At 34.9% G+C, this 24,264-nt stretch overlaps 3 protein-coding genes across 3 annotated transcripts; 2 read left to right on the forward strand and 1 right to left on the reverse strand.

Annotated features, from left to right (window-relative positions):
• Nucleotides 1-4,702: 4,702 nt before the first annotated feature.
• Nucleotides 4,703-10,131, forward strand: LOC130946402 (uncharacterized). The gene is made up of 17 exons (XM_057875139.1): nucleotides 4,703-5,097; nucleotides 5,907-6,054; nucleotides 6,144-6,194; nucleotides 6,278-6,453; nucleotides 6,772-6,843; nucleotides 6,934-7,045; nucleotides 7,455-7,539; nucleotides 7,640-7,691; nucleotides 7,767-7,828; nucleotides 7,907-8,022; nucleotides 8,106-8,221; nucleotides 8,393-8,461; nucleotides 8,607-8,664; nucleotides 8,894-8,967; nucleotides 9,286-9,334; nucleotides 9,501-9,580; nucleotides 9,742-10,131. The coding sequence occupies exons 2-17, from the start codon at nucleotides 5,928-5,930 to the stop codon at nucleotides 9,802-9,804; spliced, it is 1,362 nt and encodes a 453-aa protein (XP_057731122.1). The 5' UTR covers nucleotides 4,703-5,097; nucleotides 5,907-5,927; the 3' UTR covers nucleotides 9,805-10,131.
• Nucleotides 10,132-12,504: 2,373 nt separating this feature from the next.
• On the reverse strand, nucleotides 12,505-13,320 carry LOC130945785 (uncharacterized). Its single transcript, XM_057874486.1, has one exon. It carries the CDS (start codon nucleotides 13,318-13,320, stop codon nucleotides 12,505-12,507), a length of 816 nt encoding a protein of 271 aa, XP_057730469.1.
• A 9,681-nt stretch (nucleotides 13,321-23,001) lies between these two features.
• LOC130943920 (protein S40-7-like) lies at nucleotides 23,002-24,173 on the forward strand. The gene has a single exon (XM_057872008.1). The coding sequence runs from the start codon at nucleotides 23,126-23,128 to the stop codon at nucleotides 23,870-23,872; it is 747 nt and encodes a 248-aa protein (XP_057727991.1). The 5' UTR covers nucleotides 23,002-23,125; the 3' UTR covers nucleotides 23,873-24,173.
• Nucleotides 24,174-24,264: the final 91 nt, after the last annotated feature.

A 24,264-nucleotide genomic window follows, 5' to 3' on the forward strand; every position in this document is an offset into this window, starting at 1 on the left:
TGAGCACTAATTGGCGTCAAAGTGGTGTGAAACTTTACCAACAATTATCTATGATATAGCCGTTGATAAAATTAATGTCCGAAAAATATCGTTAAAATTTTAATTGTAACGACGAAATACCCTAATTGCTGACGTTAGATTGTTGGTAACTCGACCGCGTGACACGCTGTCATAACGGCCGTCGTCGGTAACATGCACCTTTGTAATCGTGAAAAATATGATTTCATTCTATCCTCTATTTAATACAACATTTGAAAGGAAAAAATCAAGACTCTCATTCTAATTTTTATATTGATTGAGTTTAGAGATTTTATTTCTACTTTCTTGCATTTACTTGTATTGTATAATTCATATTAGTGGTTAGTGACATCACCATATAAATATATGACTTTACTATTTGTGTAAAATTTTAGAAATAGTTTTTAAATGTTATAATTTATTATTTTTATCTGCATATTCAACTTTTGATAGTAATTTTTATTTATTTATGAATAATTATTTTTTATTTTAATATACATATATATACAATAAAAATTGTTACATATTTTAGAATGGCTTAATTATGTTTATATGTTCATTGTTTTTAATGAATTGTCATCGAAAAAATTAATATTTATGATAATCTAAATATAAGAAGGCCAATTCTATGGTGCCTATGAGTTTTTGTCTAAATATTGTCTAACTTATTTTTTGTAGTAAGTTTTAATTTTTTAAAAATTATTTATTTTTATATCTTTTAAATAAAATAATAACTTTTAACCCTTTTTAGTAAATAGGCACCACATTATAGGCATCATAGCATTCACCATATAAGAAAATAAAAATATAAGATATTAGTACTTTGAGTTCTTCGAAGTACGAATCTTGAAGTAAATATGATTATGATTATTGGACCTAGTTATATTTTGAATTAATATTTTGAGTCATTGCTAAATAAATACAATATTATTTAATATTATAATCATTTAGTATATATAAAAGTTGGATACAGTTACGAGAAATTTTTTTAATTCAAATTAGAAAACTTTTGTAATTATCTCTTGCTTGTTTTTTAGGTTTAATTATTATTTATTAATGTAATAAAAAATAATATAAGTTACATTCACATAATTAAAATAGATCATATTAATACATACATGACATTACATATATATAGGACTATTATGCATGATAAATAATTTTTTAGTATTTTGTAATAATCATATAGTTAATTTATGTACAAATTATCTAATTTTTATAACATATGATCTATTGCATAATTTTTTTCTTTTTGTATGGGTATATTAAGAAATTTAAGAAATAAGATGTTATTTATATTAGAGAAATACTAGAGGGCCATTAGAATTTATTATTTTTAACCATCAATTGGACATCAATATTTAAAAGTGTAACCTAAGTGTGGGATAAAATATATTATTAGATTACTAAATTAAAAGAATTAGGTTGATGACTAAAAATGATGACACAAAATAATAAATTCTGATGATCTTCTAACATTTCTCTTAATATTATTTTTGCATACGAAATAAATAACTTAAGTTATTATCTAGGATAATAAACATAATAATACCAATAATAAACTGATATCTTTTTTTATAAAAGAACAATAATAAAAATTATTAACTAAATTAATTACATAATAAAAAATATAAATAATTTTGTAACTAATAAAAAAATTACTATTTTCGCATACTATTCATTTTACAAAAAAAATTAATAAATTAATTATTAATAAATTACAAATCAAATATTATTATTTACATATAAAAAAATATATTATCAATTATTTTAAAATAAATTAATTTATATTCATACTAAATAATATTTATTTAAAATTATAATTTAAATTCATGTGCGAGGCATCGAGAACAAAACTAATTTTCCCGCCTAAGGAGGGGTTGTTCCAGCCGAGGATGCTTAATTGTTTTAAAAAAGGGGATAAACGACGTCGTTTAATGCCAAAACTCAAAACCCTAATTTTACTCCTCACTCCTCCCTCTCACACCCAATATCTCTCTCAGTCTCTAAAACACTCTCGTCTTCACTCGCACCACCCACAGGCCAATACTCACACGAAGCAGCCAGCAACTCGGCTCAGTCATTCCGTCACCGGGTCTCGTCATGGTTCGTGTGTCGCCACCTTCTTGGCCTCGTTATCACCGGCTCAGTCAAGCAGAAGTAGAAGCAGCCAGCAACTCACCCCTGGTTCAGACGTCATCGTCTTCTTGCTTTTTGGCCTCGTCGTCGCTGCCTTTTCACCGGTCTCGTAGCCGAGTCGCCGTCGTTAGTTGCCTTTCCCTGTTCCCTCTTTTTCAATTTTCCCTTGTCCCTGTCAATCCTAGTTCATAGCTTCTTGCCTTCTTCTTTAACTAATTAATTAATTTGCCATTTTGCTGTAAATCATCACTGAATTTAAATCATGTTTCTAATAAAATTATACAGTACTGTTAGTCTGTTAATATCATAATTAGAAAAACAGATGGAGTCCTGTAGAATGAAATAAATAATCATTGTCGTCTTAGTTAGTTTGTATGTCAAAAATTTCTGTAAAAATATATTAGTTAGTCTTGTAGAAGAAAGTTAGGCAACATGCCTCTTGGAGTTCAACACTTGAATTTCTGTGAAAATATAGAATTTGAAATTTAAACCAGGAGAGGTAAATGAGGATACCTCTAGTTCTGGTATGACTTGAAATTTGATAATTTTGAAATAAACATTGCTTTGTTGGAAATCCAGTGAGTTAGTGAGTTTGTTTTATGTAGTGACTTTGAGATTTGTTTTCTGATGTCTTTGGTAAGACTTTGTTTTGATGCTCTTTATTTTTTCTCTACTCATGCTTGGGTGTTCTAGGAGCGTACAACTATGGAGAAAAATATTAGTTTTTAAGTTGGACTTGGTTTATGGATTGTGTTATCTCATGAAGAAACAGACACCAACTTTGTGATTACCCATTAGACTTGATTTTTGGATTGTGTTATCTTTAACTCTTTTGTTTGTTTAAGTTGAGAAAATATTTTGTAATAGTGACTAGTTTATTATTTATTTTTGCATTATTAATTATGTTTAAAATTGATACTTAATTGTTATTAATGTGTTTGTGAATTTTAGATATAGCATTAACTATTATCTTGTGTATTTTGGCGCAGATATAGAATATGCACACAAACTATTTACTTGTTTTCCTCGGTGAAAGGAGAAGGAACTTAACTTTTTTTTCATGGATTTTTAATAAATGGTTGTGTGATTCTTCCTCTTTTAGAGTTTCAATTCAATTGTTCTATTTTACTTCAACATTAGCGTATGTTGAATAGTACTATTGATGGTGTGATTATTATTTTATCAAAAGATTGATTAGTTGTTTTTCTTTTGTTTGGGATGATTAAGCATTAGCTTTAATTGTGTTAGCTTCTACCAAGTAGTTAAGTGTTGATATCTTTTTGGCTGTTATTTCTTTTTTTTTTTTTGAGTTAAATTTTGTTATTCAATGGACTAGGGTTGACAATGAATTCTTTATGGACAATATATACACCATTTAGCTAAACTATAGAATTTTGATCAATGTGTCTCTCTCAAGCTGCTTGTCTTTTTTATTGATTAATATTGTACTTATTTGTTGTGTGATGTTGGCAATGTTATGTGTACATTCTTTTCTATTTTTTTTTGTAATTTAAGTATTGTTTTATTTTTTCTGGAAATTTCTACAATTTGATAATAATGTAGAAATTACAGCAAAATGGCAAATTAATTAATTAGTTAAAAAAGAAGGCAAGAAGCTGTGAACTAGAGTTGACAGGAACAAGGGAAAATTGAAAAAGAGGGAATAGGAAAAGGTGACTAACCACAGCGACTCGGCTACGAGACCGGCGAGAAGACAGCGACGGCGAGGCCAAGAAGCAAGAAGACGATGACGTCTGAACCAGGGGCGAGTTGCTGGCTGCTTCTGCTTCTGCTTGACTGAGCCGGCAATAACGAGGCCAAGAAGGTGGCGACACACGAACCACGACGAGACCCGGCGACGGAATGATTGAGCCGAGTTGCTGGCTGCTTCGCGTGGGTATTGGCTTGTGGGTGGTGCGAGTGAAGACGAGAGTGTTTTAGAGGCTAAGAGGGATGTTGAGTGTGAGAGGGACGAGTGAGGAGTAAAATTAGGGTTTGGAGTTTTGGCATTAAACGACGTCGTTTATCCCCGGCTGGAACAACCCATCTTTAGACGGGAAAACTAGTTTTATTCTCGATGCCTCGCAATGTTCTGAAAATCGGACCGGACCGGCCGATTCAACCGGATTAATTGGGAACCGATCATCTAGTTGGTCCGGTCCATCTCCAAAATTGTCCTAAAAAAATGGTGAAAAATCGGTCAAATCGATAGTTAACTGTTGAACCGACTGAATCAGTTGGGTTTTTGCAAGGACCGATTTTTCAAAATCCACCAAACGGCGTCATTTTGACACTGACGGAAAAAAAGAAAAGAAAAATTGAAGCTGATCTGAAAACCGGATCAGACCGGCCTGTTCGATTAGTCTAACTGTGAATCGGCAGCAATCACGGTCCGATTTGCCCCCTAAAACTGTTTCTCTAAAAATCGGAGGAGAACCGTCGAACCAGTCCGTTTCCAGCCGGTTGAACCGGACAGGGAACCGATCTGTTTAAAAGAAACGGCGTCGTTTTTGCCAAATTTGCTTACTTTCGCTCTTGGTTCTGCAGCTCCGTTTCTTTCTCCCTTTCTCCCTCCCTTTCTTTCATTCACATAAGCTCAGCCAAAAAACCCTAGCACTGTAAGCCTACACCAACGCCGCCGCAAGGAGTGGCATACTGCCGCCGTCCGTCCGTCCGTCCGTCTATCTAGCTTCCCTCGTGCTCCAAGTCTTCAACCCCCGTTCGCTGTCACCGATCGCAGCTGCTTCCTCGAGCTCGGCGTCCGTCGTCTTCGTTCGCGTTCTTCGTCGTTCAAGTTTGCTCGGCGTTCACCGTTCGCGTTCACTCGCCGTTCACCGTTCGGGTTCGCATTCGTCTGGAAGCCATGTTGCCCTGCTTCAAACTCTGCAACCAACCCGCGCGCTCCACCTAGCCGTCGAACTGCTCTCTTTTGTTGCCGCCGTGAGTTCCCTAAACCCACCACCAGACAATACGCTCACACAACACCAATAATCTGCTTCAAACTCTGCAACTTCTTATTTCTATTACAATAAGTAACTATTTCATAACTTTTAACTTAGTAAGTTGATTGCACGTGAAATTAGAATAATCGGATCTTAGTAATTAGGAAATTTTAGCTGCACAAATAGCACCTTTGTAGAAAACATATTAGCATGATGATTCCACTTGCATTAGTGTTCTTCTGGTAAATTTTAACTGTTAGTGTGAACTTATTAATTTGCTAATTGTTCTGGTGTTGTTATTCTGTTGTTCTTCTGTTATTTTTATTTATTTATTTTTGTTGTGATTTTCTGTTCTTGAACTTGTTAAGTTGATAATTTGCTAAATTGTTGGGCTGCTGTTGTTTTAATTTGCTAAATTGTTAGGTTTCTGTGATTTAATTTGTTGGATTTTCTATTTAGGTCTTGTTCTTGTTTATTTGCTAAATTGTTTAGAAACCTAAAATATAAATACGTCCAGCCAAATAAGTAAAGAAAATTGTGTTATGAGGACTGAGGAATAAATATGAATGCATAAGTTCGAAGCCAATATGAAAACCATCAACAAGAATACATGGGGAAAGAATGCCAAATATTAGACGAACCTCCATATCAAGCCTAGGATATGTATAGGTGAACCAATCACAAAAAATCCAAACCAAACCAATCACAAATACCCCTGGTTCCTGCCATCTGCTCCAATCTGCTATTTCCGCTGTCTCTCTAAGCTGTTTTCGCTTAGTCTTCTACATCTCCACACTTCAATTTCAGATCCCCAACAACTGCCGCAAAATGACTCGCCAAGGAGCTTATAAAGAAAGCGATGACATGCTCATTGATGAACCAAAACTGCCTCAGCAAGGCCAAATCGCGGCCCTTCCTAATGAGTTCAACCCCAGTTATCTGAAAATATATTACAGTAACTTAATTTCTCTTCCTATTTCATTATTCCTAAAATTTCATAATAATTATATAATTATGCTTATTCATTGATATTTTGGACCTCAGGTAAGCTGTTTCCTCATGCTGATTTATATAGATGGATGTCATACGGCAACGGTAAGCTTAAATTCCATTCTACCAGTCTACTGTCATAATCTTTTCTTTTAATCTTTTTTATATTTTTGTTTTTGTATTTGTAGATGGGAAGCATCCTGCTTGTGATTCATCTTACTTGGGACGAAGGGAATTCTCGTACACCCTAGATAACGATATATTTGTGCGCTACAATACCTTCAATAGTGCCACCGAACTTGAAAACTCCATCAAAGACAAGTGCCCGTTAAAGATAGATATTGGACCCATCTACAACCTCAACGTAAGATATGAAAGCTTGTTTCTTTTAATTCTCTCTTAATCCTGAAGGATATTGATGCATATATTTTTGAATTCACTAAATAGTCTGTGTTAAGATTCATGGTTATTCAGTGGAAATAATAGAGTAACTACTAACTAGACAAAAGAGAGAAAGATGATATTACTGATTGTGTGAATTGTTGGGTGTTGTGACCAGAGAAATAAGCAACATATAGGGGAGTAATAAATATAGCACACCAACTCATAAATACCCCACCTAAAATCTGTAATGTAGGATACTTTTGGAAGAATTCTGATGTCTATTTTAAATGTATTACAGCCTGCACATAGGAATGCTTATGCTGGAGATAATGTTCTCACTCCGGTTGAGAGGGAGCTGATTTTTGATATAGTAAGAAGCTCTTCAAATTAAAATGTACTTGTGAGTTTTTCTACTTCTTTGTGGGATTCTTAACATTTGTTGGTTAATTATCATGTGTAGGATATGTCAGATTATGATGATGTTAGATACTGCTGCTCAGGTGCTGATGTTTGTCTCAATTGCTGGCCATTAATGACTGTAGCTGTCAAAGTAATAGATACTTCCTTAAGAGGTAATTTTGTGCATTTTATACATACTGTGAAAGACTGAAAGCTAGCATAGAATTTGTGATTTATACATTGTTTGAAATGAAAGTGCGAGACTAAAGTTGTCTCTTTGGCCTTTACTAACATTTACTTGTGTATACTACTATTGTATATCCCTCTATTGTCTATGCACCATTCTTTGTGCTGTCAGATAGGGGTGTTCAAGACCCAGCTCGACCTGAAACCCGGTCCAGACCCGAGGCATATTTTGTTGGGTTTGCTTTTTTTTAACCAGTGCTATATTAGGGCCGGTTCCAGGTCTAACTAAACTCGGCCTGGCCTGACCGATGTGCACCCCTACTGTCAGATAGTTATTTGGAAGTAATGTCTTCTGATGCACTCAAGCTTAATTATTGTGTTGATTTATTCTTTCAGATGACTTTGGGTTTAGACATATTCTCTGGGTATATAGTGGTCGGCGTGGTGTACATTGTTGGGTCTGTGATAGAAAGGCAAGACGGTGAGGCCATGAGACACTATATAGTTAAAACTTGTTTTTGGTTTGGTTTGGCTACTAAGGGCCATAAACATATTTTCAAATGTTACCATTACACTTACAGGTTGACTAATGAGCAGAGAGCAGCAGTTGCGGACTATTTTCGTGTCTACAAGGTATGATAGTTTTGTACTAATAATCTAGTTTACGAGTCATGTATTAAGTATATCTTTGATTTATATTCTTTCCAGGGAAATGAAAATAACTATAAGAAGGTTTCCTTGATGGGTCAAGTTCTGCATCCCTTTCTGGCGTAAGTTCGATAGTGAATAACTGACCTTCCTAGCTAAATCCATAATTCAATGTCCTGAATAACATTTCATATCTGTAGGAGATCATATACTGAAGTTCTCAAGGAATATTTTGAGACAAAACTGCTTACAAGTCAAAATTTACTTTCTAGCGAGGAGAGATATGAAAAGATCCTAGAGATGATTCCTGATCAATGTATTTTTCTCCTATCACTGTATGATGATGCTTGTGGATTTCCTGCTATCATCTGGCATATAATGAGTAAATTGTATTTGCAGCTATTGCTTCTGAACTTCGAGGAAAGTGGCAAGAAAGTAGGCGGTCTTCTAGTGCAAAAGAAGACATTAATATTGTTCGATGGGAGCAGCTTAAACAGTTGCTGCAAAAACATAAGGTATGGAAGTCTCATTTGTATTGAGGCATGCTGTTTTTTTGGGAGCAATTGGTTAATGGCATCAAATATGTGCAGCTATGACTTTCTTGAGTAATTAGATGCTTCATTGTACAAACTAGATACTAACTGATATTTTTATTGTTGTTATTGTTTTCCTTTGCGTTTCCATAGGCACAAGGGGTGCGTAGGTGTGTTGAAGAGATTGTGTTCACCTATACATATCCTAGGCTTGATATGGAGGTTCGTCTAATATTTGGCATTCTTTCCCCATGTATTCTTGTTGATGGTTTTCATATTGGCTTCGAACTTGTGCATTCATATTTATTCCTCAGTCCTCATAACACAATTTTCTTTACTTATTTGGCTGGACGTATTTATATTTTAGGTTTCTAAACATATGAACCATTTGCTCAAAGCACCCTTCTGTGTGCACCCAAAAACAGGTATGTTTTCCATATCAACTTTTTCTTGATAGCAAGTTGTTGATTTAAGTGTCTATTGACTCTTAAGTCATATTTTTGTTTTTAATTTGTAATTGCTATAAGAATAATAAAAGAGAAAATTTATCCTCCTTTGTTTCGGGTTAGATAGTGCATCGTCCCTATGAAAATAGGGATAAGTGTGTTAGTTAGTTAGGGCTTATAACATGCCATGGCTATTTCTTCCTTGTAGGCCGTGTTTGTGTCCCCATCAACCCAAATAATTGTGAAGAATTTGATCCCACGACGGTGCCAACCCTTATCCAGGTACAACTACAATGACTATCTTCTTACTTAACTAAAATATGCACACTATAATGGTTATCTTCATCCTTCTGGAAAGGAGGGTTGGATTTATTTTGCCAACTATTTGCCAAACTTGAAATATGAGGAGTATTCTATAAATAGTTGAATACTTGGGAATTGCTGCACTTTAATGTTGTCTCTTCTGGTCCCACCCTTTACTAATGCAATTTACCATGTGGAAGTGGTTGAACTGAAAAAAATGCTTGAACTTATTCACATTACTGATTACTCCATTTGGATGATGTATGTTTAATATTTGTGAAAATTTTAAAATTGCAGCTTTTGGAAGAGCTGAATAGGGAGGGCTTGAGGTCTGATGTTGAAGGAGGTTTGTTTGATACTCTGACAATACTTAGGTTTCTTTCTGGTAGAATTTTTGCATGTCATGGCAATAATTAGTTTTCCATGCATATAATTATTGTTCTATTTTTACATCTTGTTCAAGAATCAAGATTTTCCCAACTAATGGCTTTCGTCACCTTGACTTATGGCAGAATGGAATAAAACTTCACTTGCAAATGCCATCAAGCTCTTTAGGTCATCCTTCCTTCAGCCATTACTGAAAATTTGCAAGGTTTGAATCAGTTCTTCATTCTCTATTAAGTATTACCTATTTCTAGCTTGACAACAATGTGGCACGTTTTAAAATGCTTTTGGAATGTCTGCAAAAATGAGAGAGGAAACGCAAGTTGCATTTTGTTTCTTGTGCATTGCTAACTGTGAAATAATATTCAGGAGGAAATGGAAAGCTCCTATAATGCGAAACTACAGCAGTCGAAGAATCTCCTTAGTTGGTAGTCTCACTTCCATGATTGGCCATGTTCCTTTTGGAAGCCCATTTGAATTTAAATGGGGGTCAAGTCATTCTTGAGAACATGTAAGCTATAACACAAGCATTGATAAATTATGTATAGTCGTTGAATTTCGATATTATTATTTTAGGCTTCATCGGATAGGAGTTAGTATGGGATTGTATTTGGATGCTTCATCATAAGGACGTATGAAAGGGAAGGGAGATTCTGGGTTTCAGGTCTATGTAATGTAATGCATAACTCAATTACAAGTTATAACATAGATGCGTGCATGAGATACTAGTTCCATTTACAAGTTATAACTTATAACACATGCTTACATGAACTACTAGTTTCTTTTTCACCATAGTATATGACCTGTAAATGGGTCCTAGACATGCTTTACTATCATCTTAAACTCGAATGAATGATTTATGATGTAGGATTTTGGAAGAATGCGCCATATGCTATATGGATTAAAGACCACACTAATTGCAACAGAAAATAGCTGTTAAAAAATTTATAAACATTTTAGATATTAAAAATTGGGATTTTTTTATTTAAATTAGGAAAAACAACTATTTGTATCCATGAATTTTACGAACGCTGACAAAAGTACCCATTAAAGAAAGAAACTAACGTATCCATCAAAGATGGATTCCGTATAATAAAAGTACCCAAATTCTGAATTTATGTTGACTTTTTAATAAAATTTCAAAGTTACCTTCATCCTTTATCTTCAACCCCTCCTCTCTTCTTTTCCAAATCTCAAAACACCTTCATTACCATTACCTTAACTACCTTCTATTCTCTACTACTCTACTAACCACTACTGTCGCCATTTTTTCACGTTGACAATGACAAAGACAACAACAAGGCAACCAGGCAATCCATCTGTTCCCACGCAACGCTAGATGGAGAAGCTCCGGAAGTGAGACTGAACTGAGATCCAGCGCGCAAGGTCTTGTGGTGCGATTCAACTCCTCCTAGGTCCACTTCAAGCTCATGGACTCCATGGAAAAAGGTACTATATTTACAACAGTACAAATTACAAATTTATTATATAATTAACGAAGTTGAACTTTCTTATTCTCCCAAATCACCACCATCATGTGCAAGATTCCTGTGTTACTCACATGCGACCCCACCAAAGCAATCTTGCCAAAGTTTCAATTTTTAGCATCCAAAGGTGCTTCTCCTTCTGACATTGTATTGAAAGTGATGGAGAAAGGGTGGTGATGGTAATGGCGGTAATAGAGTGTTGATAGGATTTGAGATTGAAAAAGTGATGATGAGAAGTAAAATTAAATGTTAGAGTGAAGTTGTTGTTTATGGCTGTGACAGTGGAGAAGGAGGAAGATGAGGCTGACGGTTGGTGACGGTGGCGGTGATGATGGTGTTGGTGAAGGAGGTGGTAAAATTGATGAAGAGAATAAAGAGAGGGTTGAAATTTGCTGAAAGGGGTATTGAGATTAGGGTTAGAAAAATAGTAATTTTGGATTTTTAGGTATTGAGATTAGGGTTTTTAGGCAATGAAAGTGTTTGAGGTTTGAGAAAGAAGAGAGGAGGGGTTGAAGATAATGGTGAGGGATAATTCTGTAATTTTATTAAAAAGTCAATATAAATTTAGGATTTGGGCACTTTTGTCATACGGAATCCATCTTTGATGGATATAACATTAGTTTCCTTCTTTAATGGGTACTTTTGTCAACATTCGTAAAGTTCATGGGTACAAATGGTTGTTTTTCCTTTAAATTAAATATAATATTTACGAAAATAAATAAATGTTGAAGTAATTACAAAAGTACATTCTCAGTCACATTTCGGATAGAGGGTCTTTATTGAAAATGACCACATCTTAGATGCACAGACCCTATTTTGTGATAGAGTTTTTACGGGTCATATATCTCAGATACAACTGTACTTGCAACGCTATTTTCACTATAAATTCTTAATCGGCAAATTTCCACCCGTCAGGGTCGGTGCATTCGAGATATGCGCGATTGCGTATATAAGTCACAGCATCCGGGAAGAACGTGGATTATAACCATTTTTTTTTCATATTTGTGAGCTTTTGGACGTGGGAGATCGAGTTCCTTGACAACATATGACCCCCCGACAATATTTTCGCGAAGGAGACATCAATAGATTGAATAATATTTAGCACGTAGCTGGAGCATTGGACTTTGAGGTTGGTAGTTTAACATTTTTTTATTGTTAGTAATAAGGCAAGCAATGCATTCGTGAATTGTACCTGGGAGACACTCCTGCAAAGCTTGTAAGAGCACAGGAATCCTGTTATACGACTCTTCCCAGTTGCCATAGATCTTGCCAATTGCTTTCTGCTTTGCCATCCACACCTTTCGATACGAGGGCTTGAAATGGTAACTCTGATGGACAACACTTTGCAACACTAGGATAGACACCGATGGGTCAGTCTTTATCATAGGTAACATGACCTTGCAAATCAAACCACTATTCAGCTGAGCATGCCCTGAGACATGGTAGGTGCCAGACAGGTATGTGATCCACCGAACCGACGTACCTCCCTGCAAATTTTGCTCGGATGTCAACATCATGCATAACAAAAAAACTAACGTATAGAGTCTAATGCATCCAAAATATAACGTAAAATATACGAGTAATTCAAGTTCTGTCGTAATGCCACACGAAGACTCCATGGACAACCATTGATAAATTGCTTGCATCAACAGTGATATTTAAGCCTATCTGACTCCAGAACTCTGTACCTCGCATTCCGTCGAATACTATAGTTCTTCACCGCCATTAGAATTGCTTCTCGGTTCCTGAACCGATGCCCAACTTGGAATTCCACCCCACCATTCGTGTTGTAATCCTCCCCGTTTCCAGGGTTCAAAAGATTGTCCGCCTGCATTGCATCCAAGTTCAACGTCTGATAATGGCTAGGACCATCTGATAGTCGAGGAATGGCCAAAGGGGGAGGCAGCAGAAACCTACCAACACCACCGCTGGGAGTCTCTGGTACAAACTCATCTTCGGACGCTGTATCGCTTGATGACCTGGACCCGGCAACATAGGTTGAATCACCCTTACTGTTGTCCTCGTCTGCACTACCATAAGGCTGGGCATAGTGGATCGGTACCGCCTTGAGCGGCATAACTTTAGGAGTCGAAAGAGACAGCCCACCACTAACAACTACGTTACGGATTGCAGCATACAACTCCATCACATGTTGTGGGATCAGCCGTGCATGTACGTTGAACATTATCCTCACATGCTGATCCCCATCAATCCAAAATAACCAGTTGGTAAATCCACCGTTCGGAAGCACATTCAGAAATCTATATGCAACCTGCCCAACCTCTTTTGTTCCTACTCCCCCCATATTGCTAAGCAAGATTGTGTTTAGCGCATCCATGCTATCAACCCAGTAAGTGCGCAACATGACAATCTTGTCAGATTCAAAAATCACTCCTTCATCAGCGTGTCTGACTATCCCATTGGGATAAACCACCACAAAGAAGAATTGGTTATTCTCCATCAGAACAAAACGGAGAGAAGAGAAAGAGAAGAATGGTTTGTGAATTGTGAGGAGAGCTATTGAAATGGTCTCTATAAATAAACTTGGTCTACAACATATCTTGGCTACAGAGACATCTATACCATAATACACATATCCTGGGTGTTGAGACCCTAATTATAATCTTGACTATATCTCGGATGCTGAGGGGGGCATTAGGAAGATGGGTTTATCTCGGATGCACTGACCCCAACCATGAAACGAGCATATCTCGGATGCACAATACTTGATATATGCTCATGTTCATATCACGGTTACATCCGAGATATGACTTGCAGAAACTCTATCACAGAACAAGGTTTGTGCATCCAAGATGTGGTCATTTTTGACAAGGACCCACAGTATCTGAGATGTGACTGTGGATGTATTTTTATAATTATTTCAACGTTTATTTATTTTCATAAATACTATATTTATTTAATTTAAATAAAAAAATCCTTGTGCCATTAGGTTACCCAAACAGTGTTAGGAGCAAAGTTCTAAAATTCGAATCGGTCAGCGAATTGTTCTAGTTACTGGTTTATTTAATGGTTCAATCAGTTCAACTGTAGTTCAATTAAAATAATTGAATTATAATAAAATAATAAATAAACACAAAAATTACGAATACAAATAATTATGTTAAATTATAATCTTTGACTATGATTTTTATAATAATGTGTATTGTAATTATAATCATTTGGTTAATATCTATCTATTAGCAACTTATAATTTTAAACTTGAACTAAATTTATTAAGAATTTTAAGATTTTAATTATTTTAGTTTTTTTTCTTTTAAACACAATATATATTTAAATATATATTTATTTTAAATTATATGTATTATAATTTATTTATATTAATATTTTAAATAAATATATAACTTATGAGTTTTTGACAGTTATCTTGAAGTAACTTACCTCTTTGCAATGATGACATATGACTTTACTTAGATCCTTCTTTTGCTCATTTGAACTTGATTTCTTACACTTGCCTTTACTCCCCATTAGCCTTATCAATTTTTTAGGAAAAAAAATTTCATCATCCGAAACACTATCATTAGAATCATCATCCAATAATTTAATTTTTGATTTTAGGGCCACTCCTTTTTTTTTTTTTTGTGTCTTGCTTAGTATGTATGGTTTCATATGCTAGAAGTTTGTCTCTCAACTCATCATAGGTTGAAGGATTCAGGTTGTTGCTCTCGGCCACCATAGTAGTTTTGGTTTTCCACTCTTTTTTATAGACTTCTAAGGACTTTTCTCATAAGTCTTTGTTCAGTGTGGGTTATACTCATAGCATCCAAGCTATTTATGATGATTGAGAATCTCTTAAACATTTCATCAATGGTTTCTTCATCCTTCATGAAAAATATTTTATACTCTTTTCACAGCATATCAATCCTTATTTCTTTGACTTGTTTGGTACCTTCATTTGTGATTTGGAGTTTATCCCAAATCTCCTTTGTCGTCTTGCATCTAGATACCTTCCAATACTCCTCGAAGTTGATAGCATGGTACATCAAGTTAATGGCTTTTGCATTTAACTCCACCTTCTTCTTGTCATCAATATTCCATTCGTCTTTTTCTTTTGGAATCACTACTCCTTCAACACTTGTCTTGGTAGGAACTTGAGGACCATTTACAATGATCTTCCATATGTTTTAGTCAATGGATTGAACAAAGATCCGCATCTTTTCCTTCCAATAGGCATAGTTCTTTCCATTAAAAAAAAGAAACATGTTGTTTGATTGACACTCTGTTAAAGTGTAGACCACTACATAGCATCCAAGTTGTTAGTCATTAGACCTTTCCTCCAAGTTGTAAAGTTTGATTCTTGAGACTTAGTTTTTGATACTAATTGAAGGTTCTTGATGGCCTACAGAAGGGGGGTTGAATCTATGACTTTCTTTTAAACTTAATTAATTGTGCCCAACACCAGAAATTGAAACTCAACTGCTGTTTTGTCTACCAAATGAATTATGCAGGAGATAATTTTATTTTATTTCATAAATCGTGAAAAATAGAATCAGAACATAGAGAAAGAAGATGACATAGTCATGTATCCTGGTTCAGTTGTCTCGTGCAATACAACCTACATCTAGTCTCCACCACAACAGTGGTGAAAGTTTCACAATCATATCAAATATTACATACACTAATTTTCTAGGATTCAACCGAATCCTATCTGAGATAAATCAAGCTTCAACCTAAACTTGATTTGGCCAGACAACTTCCTAGACTCTCAACACACTAAGTGATTACCCAACTTAATAAGGGATACAACTTAGACATCAGAAACAAAACAGAAATACAATCAAAGGGATCTGAAATAAAGGTATCTCTCGCATTCTTTTCTCTTAATGGCTTTTTTTTTAAATGCCTCTCTTTTATGCCATTTACTACTTAATATAAATAAAGAAAGATACAACATTAAAATAGAATACTCAATGATAAACCATGAAGGAGATGATGTTTAATAGCGTTGACGCTATAAGATGAACCGGATTTAGCACTTTCTGATGAAACTCTCTATCTTGGCAAAATATTTTTTTAATGTAAAAACACTATCCAAAATGTTGAACTCTTACAGGGAAGCTCTCAATGAAACTCAAATTCTGGTTCTCTCTCCTTGAACATAAATAAAGATTATTTTCCTATTTATATGAGCTCTGTTTCCTCAGCTAAAGTTTGCTTCACAAGTTAACTCCTTAAATCTTGAACCAACTGAGATCTTACCTCTTTTTTCTTTAATCAGCCCCAAAAATCAAGAATTTGAATTCATAAATAAGTAATGTTATGAAGGATAAGTACCGGTAGTTTTATAAATCTTAGATTCTTCAGTGAATTTGCCACATTCAAGTCCTTAATCTTATGTTTTAGCTCGAAGAAATTATTTTAATCATTGATTTACAGCAGACAAAAATAGCCACCACTTTTTTCATATCATTCGAAATGATGGTGAAAAAAAAAAACAATAAATAATTGACTTACATGTTAATAAAAACAAATTACTTTTTTTTTAATTGTGCTTAACTTGTTTTTTTGATCTTGATTTGACATAACTTCCTTGATTAGCTTTTTCTTTTTTTCCTCTTTAGTATTAAAATGAAAAAATAAAACTCCTTTTTTTCTGTGTATTACTTGAAGACACCAAAGTTCCACCATCATCTATTTGCTGCTTCTCTTCCTGAAGACAATAGACTGGACTAGTGGTTTAGTTCATTGTGCTGTGATTTTGGTTTGGGCTGCATACTGATATTTTTTACTTGAGCCTACATCACTAAATAACACATCAAAAACACACTTAAATTATCAACTCAAATAATACTATATTTATCATCATCAAAATGTTTTTATTTGTTTGTTAAACTCAACGATAATTTAACTTAAGTACTAATTAGCGTCTCATTCGAAAGTTTCTCTTGAAAGTACCTATGCCAAGTGTCAACCAAACCTTGTTGGTCAACTCTAAACCACCCTTAGCCATGCGTGGATTCCTTAGCCACAAGAGACCCAGCCTAACACTAATGAGTAAACAATTACAGCCATATAAACAGTAATATATTTTTATAACGTGCTAGTTAATATTAACTCTAATATTTCTCATCGAAGTTTTGTAACTTAGAATGAAACGTGTGTGTAACTTTGTGTTACTAATTATACTTAATAATCTTCATATTATCATTATTTCATATTTTTTAATATAATAAATCGTAGAAACTACTAAATAAAATTAAAGTGTGATAACATACTTATCACAATAGCTTGCGCAGATGTCAACATTCATATCTTCATATATCCATGGGAGGTTTGAATTTTCAGTCACTTGAAAACGAGTGACGAAACCATTTATAAATCACATAATAATAAAATCAAGAGAAAAAGAAATACAAATTTAAAACAATAAATAAATATATAAGAAGAAGAATATGTCATGGGATATACCAAAAGACCAAGATTTTGTTGCCATTTTTCTATAGGCTAAACAAGGCATCTCTACCCTAGCCTCCACAGGACTAGAACCCTTTTCCAATGTTCCTGGGTCAATGGCGGATCCAGAAATTTTATAAGAAGGGGGCAAATTAAATATAAAATAAATTAAAATATAACATAATAAAAAATCAACAAAATATAAATTATAGTATATAGGTCAAAATTAATAATTATATTATATAAGAATTAACATTCAACTATACATACTTTAAGATTTTGATATTTTTAAATTTGATCTGTGATATTTTATATAACTAAAATTATCAATTTATCATCTGAAAGTAAATTTTAAAACATTCTCTTTTTTTAACCTATACAATCATGTAATCTATTAAAAATTCGTCTTTCATCTTGTTTTAAAATATTATTTTAATAATTTTTATTGTTTAAAAAATTTATTCAATTATTCCTGTTGTCATAGAAAAAGTTAAAATAATTTTTTTTATAATTATTACTTTTTACATTAATCCAAACTTATATTTTTTAATAACTTTTTAATTATTTATATATTTATACGCTTTTATTATTTTTTAAACCTATTTATTAATTACTACAAATATATTATACGAGAAACTCTCCCTTCTTCTTGTTTCTTATGGATACCAGCAGACGGTTTATGATTATAGTTTGTTCTTCAAAATTATAGGCATTGACATTTGCATAATACTGGTTTACATTGATGATATTATGATTACTGGAAGTTCTTCTTCTGAGATAACAATAGTAAAGAGACTTTTGGACTCTAATTTTAAAATTAAAGACCTTGGTACATTGAAGTATTTTTTAGGTATTGAGGTAGCTCATTCTTCTCGGGGATCTCTCTATCACAGAACAAATATTTCTTGGATCTTTTGAATGATTCTAGGCTTCTGAGTGCAAAACCCACAGCTATACATATGGATAGTACCACTAGACTTCATCAAGATGATAGTCCTCCTTTGTTTGATCCATTTATTTATCGGGGTCTTGTGGGACGGTTGATTTACCTAACCACAACTCGTCCGAATATCACCTACGCCACCCAATAGCTTAGCCAATTCATGGCCACTCCTACTCATGTTCACTATACAGCAGCTCATCGAGTACTTTGATATTTGAAAAATAATCTGGGCAGAGGTCTTTTCTTTCCTAGATCTTTTAGTCTTTAGATATCTCGCTTCAGTGATTCTAATTGGGCAAGTTGCCTGGATATTCGTCGTTTATTAATTGGTTATTGCTTCTTTTTGGGAGATTCTTTAAACTCTTGGAGGACTAAGAAGCAAACTACTATTGCTAGATCTTCAACGGAGGCTAGGTACCGAGTCTTAGCTAATACTACATGCGAGCTTTTATGGATCTTGATTTGTGACGGTTTCTTCGTGTGTCTTATGATCGTCCACCTGTTATGTTTTCTGATAATTAAAGCGCCTTACACATTGCTGCCAATCATGTGTTCCATGAGAGGACTAAGCACTTGGAGGTGGATTGTCATCTCGTTCGCCAAAAGGCTCAAGCTGGCGTAATGAAGTTACTTCCTGTCCCATCTTCGCGACAATTGGTGGATATATTTACCAAGCCTCTCCAACACATTCCTTTCATGCCAATTTATCCAAGCTTGGGGATTCTTTTATTCACATGTTTATTTCTCCCTTCTTTTATTCTTCTAGAATGTGCGAGTCAGCTTGTATTTTTCATTCTGTTAGCATCCTATTAGAATATTCCACAAATTAAAAAGATTTACTAGATATGATTGTAGATATGATGAGCTTGTGGAAGTTGTATAATTACAGTAGCATACAGCATAATAAATCAAGAGAAAAATATTACACAAATTTTACATTTCTCTTCTCTTTATTGCCCAAAATTTAGTCCATGTTAAGAATAAGACTGGATACGCTAACACGTGATGGTATTTAGGTATATCCAAGTATGTCCAGAGAAGAATTTTTTATGGCAGGCATGCGTGCCAGACGAGTGTCGATGAGTGTCATATCCGAAATGTATCCAACACACAGACACGACAACTCAGTAAAGTGTTCGTGCTTCATAGCTTATAGGTAATATCAATATCAAACAAATTATAAGCGCAACTTAAAGATAAGAGGTGACCCGATTATGAGTTTATTAACACAAATGCGGTTTTGTTTTGGCCGAATGGGAAATTGAAAAAGGTTGGACTTTTCAACTTAAAATAGAATCTGAAACAAACAATATAATAAACTTATTTTTAGGATGTTGAGCGCTTGATTTTTTTATATAAATTAAATAAATATTTTATTTATTTTAATACATAATTTATAGAGTATTTACAAATTTAAATATACATGTCACATATCGGATACACTAGATATAAGAAAGATATGAGATATATACATATCTGTATATCACGTATTCAGTGCACTCAAAATATGACACGAGTTTAAAAATTAATATCTCAGACGCACTCAAGATCAAACTTTTTGAAAAGCTTGTACATATATTGGTACTGAACATTCGATATAAATTGATATGTTTTTTGGATGTAGTGCATTCGAAATGTGTGTAAAATAAAATCGAATATTCTGCATCCTAAATAGCTACGTCCAAAATAATTCACTTATATAAAGAGTCTTAAGCACCATAACTCATCACAATCCATCCATACACTACATTCTTTTCTCCTTATATTCATAGATATATATGACTAATAGTGAGTTTTTCTTTATGATTGTTTATCTAAATGAAGTTATAAGAAATGGTGAGGATGGAATAATATTTAAGTGATGTTCTCTTCTGATGCTATGCACTTGTTGTTTAAATTCTATTGATACGTTGACCAATGTCATCTTAATGAAAACATGTGCAGATGGTTCTAAGGAGGTTAAGAGAGTTGGATACATATTTCTATCAGCGCTGCTGAATGGAGGATTTCAAAATAGGATATTTTAGGTTCAAGTAATGACCATGTGCAGGTAATGTTCAATGTGTATGCAAAACTAATGTCGGAACATATGATTAAATGGTATGCTGAGATTTGTGACATAAGTAGTGGTGGGGGCCTTCTTCTTGAATCCAATAGGGCTTATCACTAGTGACAAATCCTATTCACTACGTCGATCCGAGTGGCCATGTGGAGGAGAAGGAGAGTGAGTCTGATTCGGAATACATTGTTGAAATAGGGTCATCTTGCGAAAGAAGTAAGGGTGTTTAATTCCTTGTTACTCCGCCATTTGTTATTTTTCAAGTCACAGATGTTCTAAGTCATTATCATACTCTTGAGATGTCATACAGTTGGATGACCCTTTTAACTTTGACGAAAAAGAAGACTATAACACAGATGATAGAGGTTGAGTTTAAGGTGAGATACTCTCATGCTTTATATAAACGTCCTCTAGCCATATTTTGAATGCAAAGGATACAAAAATATTGCATGCATATTTCGAATGTATAATTTATAAAATCGTTTATTAAAAATATCTCAAATGTGTCTGATATTTAACTAAATTCTTTACTTATTTTAGATTATGAACATCCGAAATATGAACAAATTTTAATCGAACAAGTAGTGTCTGAGATATGATATGTTAAAAAAAATAATAAACACCCTTTATATTACACATAAATGTAAATAAATATTTATTTAATTTATATAAAAAAATACGTTAAATGCTGATGATAAACAATGCATAATTTCTGGCCTTTGATGGAGATTGAGTGTGTCTACTGTCCACCTCTTAATATATACACAATTAATTTACACTTTTATTGATACATGGAGAATTATAAAAGAAATAATTTCTACTGTAAGAGATAGGATAAAATTATGGGTAAATATCATTTTCAATCTTTGATCTCTTTTCCGTGAGACATATAACACCCTAATCATCCTTAAACTTCAACTAGGTCCCCACCCATCAGTAAAATTGGACAAATCGATCCCTGCAGCCGGTTGGCAACGGATTCCCGTCTGACGTGTCAGGTGTCAACTCCAAATGATTATAGGGACTAAAAAACTCCCTCCCTGCAAAAAAAAAAAAAATCATTTCTTCCCTTCTCCTCTTCTTCCCTTTTTCTTTCTCCTCCTCGTCTTTCTCTCGACCAGTCACCATCATTTCCATTACCATCATCATCATCAAACTTCACCTTCATGACTATCACCATCATCATCAAACTTCACCTCCATAACCATCACCGTGGCACCATCATCGCCGAACCAACCTGATACGTGCTTCAAATGTTCGTGATATGAAGAGTTCAAGTGTTATTTAGAAGATATTAATTTACATTTTTAGAATGTTTAATTTAATTTAATGTATTTTGATTTTGTTTATTTAATTACTAGATTCTACTTTATGTTTTCGGGTTTAGGGTTTTTCTATATTTTAACCTAATAAGAGGTTATAAATACCTCATAAACTAGAATAGTCGTAGTATAGAATGATTTAGAGGTTTTCTTTTCTTCTTCCTCTTCCTTTCCTTTTTCTCCTCTTCTTCTCTTTTTCTTCCTCCATCGTGCCATCTCCAAAACCACCATTTTCTCCCTCTGTTTTTCCACCTATAGTCGCCACCACCGTGGTTCTCTCTTCCTCCTCTTCTTCTCCTTCTCGCCCTCACCCAACTCCCTCAATAGCTCACTCCAAATCCTCTCGGGATCACCAAGATCCGCGCTGCCCTCACCATCCTTTGTGCCGCCTCCACCGCCGCCGCTAACAACTCCCTCATCCCTGACTGGTATGCCATCCAGAGTCCTTTGCCCTACCTCGTCCTCCGCAAGCGCTACAAGAGCCCCCATGTGGTATCTGGTGAGACATTTAAACTCGTCGTCGAGGCCTTTTTGTTGCCCTCAATTCCTGTCTTCTGTATATATGAAGTGTATGCTAAATTGTTAATGATATATGAATTACTAGCTTTATGATATTGTCAAGGTTAATGCAAAAAGAGTTTTAAGGCTATGGAGGTAGATAGTAATGATAATGGGTTTGACGAAGAGAAAAAAGAGGAAGGAGAGGAGGAGGAGGAGGAAGAAGAAGAAGAAGAAGAGGGGGTTGTTTTAGTCCCTATAACCATTTGGAATTGATACTTAGCACTTGGCATTGACACATCATACTTCACCTGACACGTCAGATATGCAACCCATTGTCAATCAGTTGTAGGGGTCGATTTGTCCAATTTTACTGATGGGTAGGAATCTAATTAATTTTAAGAATGATTACGGTACGATATGTCTTACTGAAAAAAAAAAAGTCAAAATCAAAAAGGTATTTATCCTAAAATTAAATGATATGACTTATTTATCAAATAAAATCAATAATATGATAAAAAACGTTATCCTTCTTTTTTTTTCCTTAAGAATGTTTTTGTCAAATACATAGAACAATTTTTTTTTCTACTGAAAAGTTTAAAAAACACTGATAATTCTTAATATAAATTGAGAATGAAATATAAACTCCCAAAATATATATAAAAGTAACAAATTAATAAGTGCGCTACTTGAGTTATAATGTGAAAATATGAAATAGGAATTTTTTGTTTTCTTCTAGAAGGAAAAAGTTGTGAAAATTCAAAATTGGGCTTCACACCCACACCACGTTCAAAGGTTCCACTGCGTTCTGTTAAATAGTTCCCACGTGGAAAGTGGCAAGTGGCGAAAATAGGCATTAAAACCGTTCCACTAATAAGTTAAAAAAAATAATAAAATAAATAAATTGAGAAAAAGCAGAGCCATTGCTGGTCGCTCTTGATGAAGCTCTAACTGTCTCCACTCTCCAGTCTCCACCAATCCTCTTTTCTCTCACAAACACCAAATTCAAAAGCTCCGAACCCGAAACCATCTTATGGATCGGTCTGACCCGAACCGCTTCCGTAACCGTAAACCGGCCTCCTCAACGGAACGCTTCCTTGGCGTCCCATCCAACGCGCCGCCTCTTGAAAACCCTAGCTCCTCCTCCGCCACCGACGAGCTCACCGAGGACGACGTCGTTTTCTTTGGCGACGACAACGCCGACAACAATCACCTCCCTTCCACTGCCTCCTCTTCCAACTCATCCACCCCTAACCACCACCACCTCCACCATAACAACAACCACAAGGGCTTCGGATTCGGCTCCTCTGACACCTTCGGCATCCTTGCCGCTCTGCCGGAAAACGACGCCTCACCTACTGCTCCAAACGGCACGCACTTCTTCCACAAGGCCTCCTCGGTTTCGCTGTCCTCGTCTTCTTCTTCTTCTTCGTCGCGTATGATTCCCGCCATACCGAAGCCTCCGTCAGCGCACCACGACCGGATGCCGCAGTCTTCGGTCATGTACCACCAGTCGGCGCCGGTGAACGTTCCTATTTTGTCTCAGGCGATGATGAGGAGGCACCGCCAGTTTGATGACGACGATGACGACGATGTGGACGATGTGACGGCGGAGGACGACGATGTGATGCTTCCGCCGCACGAGATTGTGGCGAGGAACTCGGCGCAGTCGCCGATGCTGGCGTGCTCGGTCCTGGAAGGGGTGGGGCGGACCCTGAAAGGGAGAGACTTACGGCAGGTTCGGAATGCGGTTTGGCGGCAAACAGGTTTCCTTGATTGAAAAAAATATATTTGAATTTTTAGGGTTAAATTTGAGTAGTTTTATCTTTCTATGTGAACTGAGAAATGGAAACAAAGGCTGAAAGCTGAAAACCCTAGTGAACATGTTCAGAATTTGACATTTGAAGATTGGGCAATAATCTAGTGTGTTGAATCATTGATTGATTTTATGATTTCATTCCCCTCGTGTATTTGTGTATGTCTTGTGCTCTTCGTTAATCAACTAGAATATTTTTCCATAATGTACATAACCTAAATTAGTGCTATTCGAATGAGCCATTGAGCCCCATTGGAAGATGTTATTCGTTTCTGTTGAAACTTCAAATACACCTGGTGATGCTATATTTTTTCTTGCTTAGTATCAAGATACTCTATTACCTTCTGTTCTATTCT

Source organism: Arachis stenosperma, chromosome 8, assembly GCF_014773155.1.
Source record: "Arachis stenosperma cultivar V10309 chromosome 8, arast.V10309.gnm1.PFL2, whole genome shotgun sequence".
Taxonomy (NCBI): Eukaryota; Viridiplantae; Streptophyta; class Magnoliopsida; order Fabales; family Fabaceae; genus Arachis; species Arachis stenosperma.

Bases quoted from the DNA above. Each gene is read 5' to 3' on its own strand.
- LOC130946402 (XM_057875139.1), top strand. From the start codon at position 5,928: ATGACTCGCCAAGGAGCTTATAAAGAAAGCGATGACATGCTCATTGAT. The intron at 8,023-8,105 runs GTATTTTTCTCC...TTGTATTTGCAG, and splicing joins AGAGATGATTCCTGATCAAT to CTATTGCTTCTGAACTTCGA. The intron at 8,462-8,606 runs GTTCGTCTAATA...TTTATATTTTAG, and splicing joins ATCCTAGGCTTGATATGGAG to GTTTCTAAACATATGAACCA.
- LOC130945785 (XM_057874486.1), bottom strand. From the start codon at position 13,320: ATGGAGAATAACCAATTCTTCTTTGTGGTGGTTTATCCCAATGGGATA.
- LOC130943920 (XM_057872008.1), top strand. From the start codon at position 23,126: ATGGATCGGTCTGACCCGAACCGCTTCCGTAACCGTAAACCGGCCTCC.